We start from the raw sequence: 8,490 nt of genomic DNA on the forward strand, positions 1-8,490 counted from the left end.
GGCGGCCTCTGCCTCGGCCGCAGCCTCGCCGGCCCGCCGCGCCTCCTCGGCGCGCGCGGCTGCAGCCAGCCTGCGCCCCGCCTCGGCCGCCGCCGCGAGCCGACCCGGCGGCGGCTCGCGCAGGTCGGGCGGAGGCCCATCGGCGGCGGCCGCGGCGGAGGCTGCGTGGGAAGCCTCGGACTGCAGCTGCTCGAGCGCGCGCGCCGCAGCCTCTGCGGGCGGCAGGCCGCTGCTCAGGAGCTCCGCGAAGCGCGAGCGCAGCCGCTCCTCTGCGGTGGCGGCGGCGTCCGGCGCCAGCGGCGGAGGCTGCGGCGGTGCCGGCGCCGCAGCGGCCGGCTCCACGGGTGGTGGCGGGTCCAGTGTGATCGGAGAGGGAGGAGGATCAGGCGGCGATGGCGCTGCCGAATGTGGAGGCCGCGCCAGACCTTCCTGCAGTCGAAGTGCCTCCGCCGGCGTGAAGCCCAGCTCAGCGAGGGAGTCAACGAGGAGATCGGCTCGCATCGAGGCGAGGAGGCTGAAGGTGAGCTCCTCCTCCTCGAGAAGTGAGCGGTGGTGGTCGAGCTGCAGCTCCGAGAGGAGGCGGGCTAGTAAGCTGTCGCTCATTTTCGGCCCGCACCTCCAGTATCGTAGTCTTTGTTAGTATCGAGGTCTCGCGAGTTTTGGGGGTTCTCGGCGCCGCGACAGCGCTGCGAGCCGCGCGATGCCACGGCGCTCGGCCTGCTGAGAGAAGAGCTTCCCGGACGGCAGTGACAAGTTACCCGACATCAATCGTCGACGGCAACCTCGAGAACTGCGCCTCCAAAGTCGCCCAGATTCGCCTCTCGCGGCACGCTGAGTTAGTATCGCCGGTGCGCCAGCAGGCTCTGCTCCACAGCAGGGCATGCCCGACTGGCTCCTGCTAGCCGTGCGTCCTGGTGGCATCCATTGCCAGCTCAGGTAGCCTCAGGAGGTCGCCTCGCGCACGACGCGGCGTCGCACAGCACCGCTCAGCGTTACTACCGAGTTAGTATCGTCGACCCACAGAGACTGCTCTTCTGTAGGTGGAGCCGACAAACGCCGGCCGGGTCGGCGCCGCCGCCCCCATCGCCGCCGCCGGGGCGGCGGCGGCCTCGGCGGACCATCCGGCGCGCCGCGCGCCCGTCGGGGAGGTGTTCACCACCCCTGGCTCCTCACCCCGCCACGCCTTCGTGCGGACGCCGTGGCACCCACCTCAGGCGCCGCTCGGACTCGGTTGACGGCCACCCAAGTGCTTGGCTCATGCCAAGCCGACCGGCAGGCGATTCCCAGTCACTGCTAGGCTAATCTCGGGCTGTCCTGCGTCAGTGTGGTGCCGTGAGGGGCGCCGCCCCCAAAACTACGATCGTTAGTACCGTGCGGGGGCAGTGCATTTAATTCTGTCAAAAATCCAAATCTGCTCCGTGGCGCTTATTGGGCTAGGATCATACGTCCGGGAGGCCCCCCATGCGTGCCGTAACGATCGACAGCGATCTGGCTACTCTGTTCACGTTCACACCTCGTAAACCCCCCATTACCCCGATACAGGAGGCAGTGTTGTTCGCGGGGCGAAAGAATTCCCGTCGTGGTAGTACAACTGTAGGCACCGGCGTTTCGGCGACAAACAGGACCGCGAAGAAGTGGCGGTGGACATGCTCCCACGGTGCCGGCTCGGCCGGACAGCCGGAGTGGCCGGCGCTGCTCGCCGCGACCATGACGGCTACTCTGATGCTCCGGGCGACCCGTCCTACCCGACGGTGGCGCACTTACACGTCTCGCTCACGCTGAGAAAAAATCTGAAGCGGCGTGCAGCAGTGAGCAGAGTCACCAACGAGTCGCGTGCCTCCTCGTGCTCCGCACCGTTCTTACCCATCCATAAAACTCACTTTGACCTCACTGAAGCGATGCTTCTTCAACCCCTGCCTGAATCCAAAGCGCAAAGGTTTTAGAGATTAGGACGCTGCGGATCCCCGACCTAATTCTATGGGATGTCTCCCGGTGCCGACAGCTGGGGTTCACGCAGTGTGCGGACTCGCCGCTGGCTCGCTCGATCGTCGACGACGCTGGCTCCTGGCTTGCACTCTGAGACGTGAGAACACATACGCTTGGGTTCCCCTATGTTTTCATGAATCATGAAAGACGAATCTAGAATCACCCCGGAGCCGGGTTCTTTTTTGCATTTTGGAATTTTCAACATGTGAGATGTGTGTGCCTCCGCTTCACACTTTTTAGGCGTCCACAGACAAGACACAACGCCGGTCACACATATGTCTGAGGTGTTCTTTATTGCGGCGCTGCGTGTGTGCGGGCGCCTCGGGCGCGACAGAGCGGCGAGGTGTCGGCGCGGTCGGTGGGGCCCGAGGCGGCGCTCGTTGCGCTCCCCAGCGGCCACGGCGGCCGGAGGCACGGGTGCTGCGTGCGGAAGCGAATAAGGACCGGCGTGAGAGCGTCCCGCGTCGCCGCCTCGAAGCCGGGCAGGAGGGGTCGGCGGCTGGCGCGCTCGCGGACGCTCTTCGACTTGCGAGGGTGGAAGGTGAGGGAGCCGTCTGGTCCGGGGTAGCCGCTCGCGCGCCAGTCGTGGCGCTGCAGGCCCGCGTGCGCGAGGACCCGGTTGAGGAGGGAGGAGGGGCCGGAGGCGAACTCCTATAGCAATCGCTTCATTAATTAATCGCTCGTTGGAGGAGGGAGGAGGGGGCCGGAGCGCGGAGGAGGCGAGCTCCTCGGTGAAGCCGACGAGGAGGGCGTCGGGCGGGAAGGCGGCGAGCCAGGCGGAGATGACCGCGGAGTAGTCGAGAACGAGGGGGATGGAGCCTAAGGTAAGGTAAGGTAAGGTAAACTTCTCCACACACACGAGGGGGATGGAGCCTGTGCGGAGAGAGACGCAACACGGGCCGAGGTGCGGGGGCGGGGGGGTGCAGGCGAGAGGTGGCGGGGCGTGAGAGAGGCGGAGTCAGTGCGGGGCCACAAGACTCAGTCTGCGAGTCAGAGAGCCTCCACATCCCAGCCACACCTATCTCAGGGCAGGGTGCGCGCGCGCGTGTTGCGCCTGGGGCCATCCTCAGGGCGTACAGCGCCTCGGCGTCCCTCGCCACCGCGACTGGCCGCAGCGGCGAGCCGCCCGCCGCACCGCCCGGCTCGAGCCGCAGCAAGCCGGCCCCCGCGGTCAGCATCGACTCGTAGTCGCGCTCGACGGCGCCGCCGCAGCTCGGCAGCGGCGGCCTGCGCTGGCGGCCGGCCTGGCGGAGGCAGTGCACGAAGCGCGATCGGACGAGGGCGACCGGATCGCGGAGCAGGAGGACGAGCCGCACCTATGGGGAATATGGGGAGATATGGATATGGGGGAGATGTGAGGCAGCCGGCGGTGCGTCATGATGGAGAGCACGCTCGGCATCAGCCGGCGCATGAGGAAGGGCACGTGCCGCTCGATGCCGTTCGCGACGCGGCTCAGGTTGTGCTGTGGCCGCGCGTAGCCGGGCGACTTTTCAAAGGTGAGGACCCGGCCGATGTGCTCGCGCGGCACGGGGAAGCGGGCGGCGTACTCGCTCCACGACGTGCGCAAGGCGGCCTCGAGGAGCGAGCGGTGGTGGACCGGGCCGACGACCCCGCCCGGCATCGCGCGAAAGATGCCGTGGTTGAAGTACTGGACTTCGCGGTCGGTGGAGGAGGAGAGGTTGGGGTGCAGGCTCAGCCAGCCGCGCAGCTCGTCGGTGCCCGCCTTGGCCATCCCAACGCAGACCAGCGACGGCAGGCAGGAGACGGCGGGGACGGTGGCAGGAGACGGCGTGCTCCCGCCGCTCGGGAGCGTGATGCAGGTGCCCGAGTCAACGGCGCCGGCGTCGTACGCGCTGGTGGCGTCAGAGGGAGAGAGCAGAGGACCGTGCGTGAACTTGGCCATCGCCGTTCACGTAAACGCACAACCCCGGGCCCCGAAATCGCACAGTGATGACATGCATCGCCGTTCAAAAAAACACACTTACGCCGTTCACGTAAACGCACAACCCCGGGCCCCGAAATCGCACAGTGATGACAGTGACATGCAACACGGGGTCCCAGCCGTTCACAGTCCTTGTTGAACAAGGGGGAAAAATACGGCGCCTTGCGCTGGTCTATGAGAGGTTGAGGTGCGAGCCCTGGAGGCCCTGGGGATGGGGGAGACTACCCGCGGGCCTAGAAGGCCCGCGCGCAGGGGGGTGGGACATTGAGATTGACAAAGGCGGAGGTGGAGGCGGGGAGGCTCGGCGAGCACGGCTGGGAGCGGCAGAGGATTCAGGATCGGTGCAAGCACTGATCTGAGAAGAGGGATGGCTTTGGTTGGTCACGATCGGGACGGATGACACGTCTGAAGCAGACATGCGGTCCCCCTCGATTCCTGTTTGCTGAATGTTGAAGCCCTCTTCGATGCAGTCGCAGGAGTGATAACCCATCGAGGTGGGAGCCGCCTGCGGCATACTGAATCCTCCACCGGTGACACGAGCCGACTCGTCCCGCTCCCCTCGAGCGGCTCGTTCACCTTCCCAGCCACGCCCTGCACAGCAGCATGGCCATCCTCGTCCTCCTCCTCCTCACTGGACACTGGTAGTTGTCCCACCCGTCGTCGGAGTCGTCGCCACGGCGCTCGAAGCGGCAGTAGAGCTCCTCTTCCTCTGCTTCCTCTGCTATCTGCTGCGCCAGCTGGTGTCCCAGTCGTTTCGGAGATAGCCGCGCAGCGGCTATGTAGGTTATCCAACAACGTGAGGAGAGGGGAACAGCAAGCATATCACGTAAACGCCGAAAGCGCGTCGCCGTCGGCTCGCAGCTTTGGGCCGCTTGCTCAACCCCATCGTCCGAGTCGTGCGCAATCTCGCGTGATGACATCTCGCCCTGATCCCACGCCAGTGGGGCAGGTGCATCATATCGTCGGCGATGGGGCCTTTCGAGCCGACGTTCCGCCGCACCCAGACGTTCCGTCACAATGCCGCCGCATGCCGCCGCAATGTCGATTGCAATGCAGGCAGCGCAGGAACCGTACTGGTGCGGCAAGGAAGAGGCCGGCCCACATGGGCAGACCTCCACTGGGGCTACGTGCAAGACAGTATGCAACGTGACGCCCAGAGAGACAGCTCCCCAACCCGCCGCCGCCAAGGCATTGGGCCTGAGGTGGAGCTGTCCGAGGACGGATGACCGAGTCCTCCAGAGGCAAGCCAGAGGCATGCCAATAGCAAGCCAAAGGTAAGCTGCTGGCGTCCACAGTTGGCGACCTCAGTGTCGACCACAAGGGGCGAGATCACGACGTGGCGTCCCGACACAAGGGTGCCGACCGGGCGAGAACGCCAGGCGAGCCCCACAGTGGCGTCCATGGCGTGAGGCCAAGGCCGCGCCATGGCGTCCACACAGTCGGGCGTCCACAATGTGTGACGACCCCATCGTGGCGAACACAAAGAGGCGACCGCTGTGGCGACCAGCGGTACGCCAAAGGGTGCTAGAGGCGTGTCTGGGTAAGCCGAGGCTTGACAGCCACCTTCGAGGCCTCGTGGCCACCTGTGAGGCTTGTGAGCCATCTCGAGCGAACCTACATGGGCGGTGGGCGCGAGGAGGCAATGGACCTCTGACGCATCACAGAGCTCGAGATGACAAGCGTGGCGGAGCTGAGCAGCGCAGCCTGTACAGGCGCTCGCACTGCCAGCCCGCCCTGCCCTCGCCCCGCCCCCCCGCCCGCCCGCCGGTGGCGGGCCCGTCCTGGCTGTTCCCTTGCAGGAATTGGCACTGGACGAGAGCTGGGGCGGCGTGAACGTGACATACCTGAGCTGGGGCGGCGTGAACCTAACAAGGTGCACCCAGTTACCGCTGAGCCGCGAGGCGAAGGCAACATGTTCTGGGGTGGGGGCAGGGTCGACCGGGCTCCCCACACCAGACATGGGTACCAAGGTGCACCGCATCCCCTGCTGCTCCTCTGATTTTCGAGGATTTGTCCCGGCCGGTTCCCCCAGTCTCTCGACCATGAGAGGAAAGACGTCCGGCGGGCCACATGCGATGGGATCGACGTCTACGACCTTGTCCACGTGTCGACCGTGATCGTGAGATGAGCCATCAGTTGTGTCGGTCTGCTCAAAAAGGAATAAAAGTAGGACTTGCCTGCTTTGAGTGTTGCTAGTCAGTCATGTTGCTCCGGTTGGCCCGTGGTCAGTCAGAGAGCTCAGACGAGAGGTCCCGTGCTCTGCGCTTTGTGCGCCGGTGGCGCTGCAGGGGCGACGCTGCTGCAGCGGCGACGCTGCTGCGGTGCTGCGCCTGCACAGTACCTTTGTGCACAGTGGCAATGACTCCCGGCACTTGATGTCCTCAAATGTCCACAGAGAGTATACTGGTTGTGCTCAGGTTGTGCTACATCAACAGGGTGCAACTGAGGCTGCAACTAAGGGATGAAACAGCTTTGCAACTGCTGCCCAAGTTTTGTTGATGGGCTGCAACTGCATCCTGCCACCTTGGACACCTCGACACCTTAGACGCAAAACCCCTTGACAACACTCGACACCTGCTCGACACCCTCGACACCCTCGACACCCTCGACACCCTCGACACCCCTCGACACCCCTCGACACGGTCAAGCATGGTTTCAGCCTCGACAGGCCTCAACAGGCCTCGACAGGCCTCGACAGGCCTCGACAGGCCTCGACAGGCCTCGACACCTCTATCCCTCGACAGCAGCTCGACAGCAGCTCGACACCCTCGACACCGGGCCTCGACACCTCGACACCAGGGCTCAGGGCGCAGTTCAGAGCTGTCGATGGCGCGATGCCGCACTGGTCCCACATCGGTGACACGAGACCACCACGTTTGCCGGTCCAAGAGAGAGGCACCGGCGCTGTCCTGAGAAGGTGCATGGTCCCTCTTGACTGCCCATGCGCGCGAGGCTGTGTAGGCATAGCCTCGATAGTGCCAGCAGCCAATCCGAGGCAGTTTGTGACGCGCATTGCGTCAGAAGCGTGCACGCGCTGGAAGGACACCTTCCTACTGGCCGTACGATCAGGTCGTCACTGAATGCCGAAGACTAAGGCCGCGAGCTATGCAGGCGGTCAGTTGAGCAGCATGGCACGGTCAGCAGCGCCGAAAGGATGTCGCAAGGCGTGATAGCATGGCCGCAAGAGTACGCCGAATTCCCATGAAACAAGTAAAAAATCGCGCGAAAAAGAAAAAATGTCAAAAAAATCGGCGCCTGCGGCGGGCTGGGGGACACCCCATCTCCCCCCCGCATGGGTACCCCCTAGGGCCCTCGCCTCCCCCCAGAGCGCAGAGGAGGGGAGGACTGCTGACGCGTGACGGGGGTTGCATTTTGGGTTTTGCCCGTCAGAGATACACATACAGCATACACGATACAGACAGGAGGAGGAGCGCCGGCCTCAAGCTCAACGCGGGGTCTCGGCTCTGTCGAGCTCCATGCAGCATGCTAGCTCCAGCCGCAGCCGCCCCACCCGGCCGCCCGAGGGTGTGTTCCCGCAGGCAGAGAAGAGACTAATCCTGGGGGAAGCAACCTGCTGAAAAAAGTAATACCTGGGCGCTGCCACACAGATGCGCGCCCCACACCAGGACTGCGGGCTAAGCGCGGGCAAGGTTAATGCCAGGGGCGGATATATGCATTTCGCGGGGCTCTCCCCGTGCCGTCTAAGCGACTCGCGCGGTCCCCAACCTCGGCCCCGGCGCCTGCTACTCGTCCGGCTCGTGTGGCCCCACAGCGCAGCCAGGGACCGCGAGGAAGTCGTCAAAGTCCCACCTGCGGCGCCGCCCCGAGAGAGGGTCCGAGCGCGGGCGCGGCGGCGGCCTGGCGGGCGGGGCGCGCGCTTTTTGACGCCGCAGCACTGCCACTGCTTGGACCCCTCGTGGAAGAGCGGCGGCTTGAGGTGGTACCTGTGGAGAGGGGGGGGGCGGGGGGCGCGCGAGATGGGGACGGGTTTAGCGCGTGCGCCGTAGCAGTCGTTGCGGGGCGGGGCGGGGGCGTGCCTGCAAGCCGTGCTGTGGTTCTCTGCCACGGAGTACTCTGCGTTGCACCCGGGGTGCCTGCGCGGCGCGGGGGCAGCCTCCCGGGTCAGGCGGGCGGCGCCTCCCGCCAAGGCAGAGGCGAAAAGGCACCGGCAGCGTGCGCGGCCCTCGGGCAGCGGCGGCCGCTTCCTGTGGGGGCGAGGCGTCGGCGGCGGTGAGGCCGTGGCGCCGCGGCGGGGGAGAGAGCGCCGCGCCGGCGCTGCCTCGGCGGCGGCGCGGCGGGCGGCGCGGCGGCGGCGCCGTGGTCTGGCGGGGGAGCGTTGCCGGCCGCGTCGGGCTTGGGGGCCTGGTAGAACTTCTTCGCGCCTGTGGAGGGGACAGAGGGTGGGGGGGCGTTGAAAGGAGGCCTCCGGAGCGCGGTCGGCGGCGGAGGATTGGCGCGGGTGCAGGTACCCTCGAGGTGGGCTGCGTGCACGCGCGCTGTAGCCTGGCGCGGGGAGGTGCGTGGCACGTGTCAGCTGGCTGCGGCTAGCGGGGGGGGGGGGG

General features: G+C 66.1%; 2 protein-coding genes across 2 annotated transcripts in view; both read right to left on the bottom strand.

The window, feature by feature from the left end:
* Positions 1 to 603, bottom strand: part of EMIHUDRAFT_448790 (hypothetical protein) — a gene marked incomplete at its 5' end in the record, with an annotated part of 2,774 nt that extends 2,171 nt beyond the window's left edge. Inside the window, one exon of the mRNA XM_005793785.1 lies at positions 426 to 603. Coding sequence (XP_005793842.1) covers positions 426 to 603 — 178 coding nt within the window. The remainder of the gene's footprint in view (positions 1 to 425) is intronic.
* Positions 604 to 2,277: 1,674 nt separating this feature from the next.
* EMIHUDRAFT_97620 (hypothetical protein) lies at positions 2,278 to 3,889 on the bottom strand (the record flags this gene model as incomplete). The annotated part of the gene is made up of 3 exons (XM_005793786.1): positions 2,278 to 2,637; positions 3,087 to 3,302; positions 3,377 to 3,889. The coding sequence occupies 3 exons, from the start codon at positions 3,887 to 3,889 to the stop codon at positions 2,278 to 2,280; spliced, it is 1,089 nt and encodes a 362-aa protein (XP_005793843.1).
* Between the last annotated feature and the right edge of the window lie 4,601 nt (positions 3,890 to 8,490).

Source organism: Emiliania huxleyi, assembly GCF_000372725.1.
Source record: "Emiliania huxleyi CCMP1516 unplaced genomic scaffold EMIHUscaffold_10, whole genome shotgun sequence".
NCBI lineage: Eukaryota > Haptophyta > Isochrysidales > Noelaerhabdaceae > Emiliania > Emiliania huxleyi.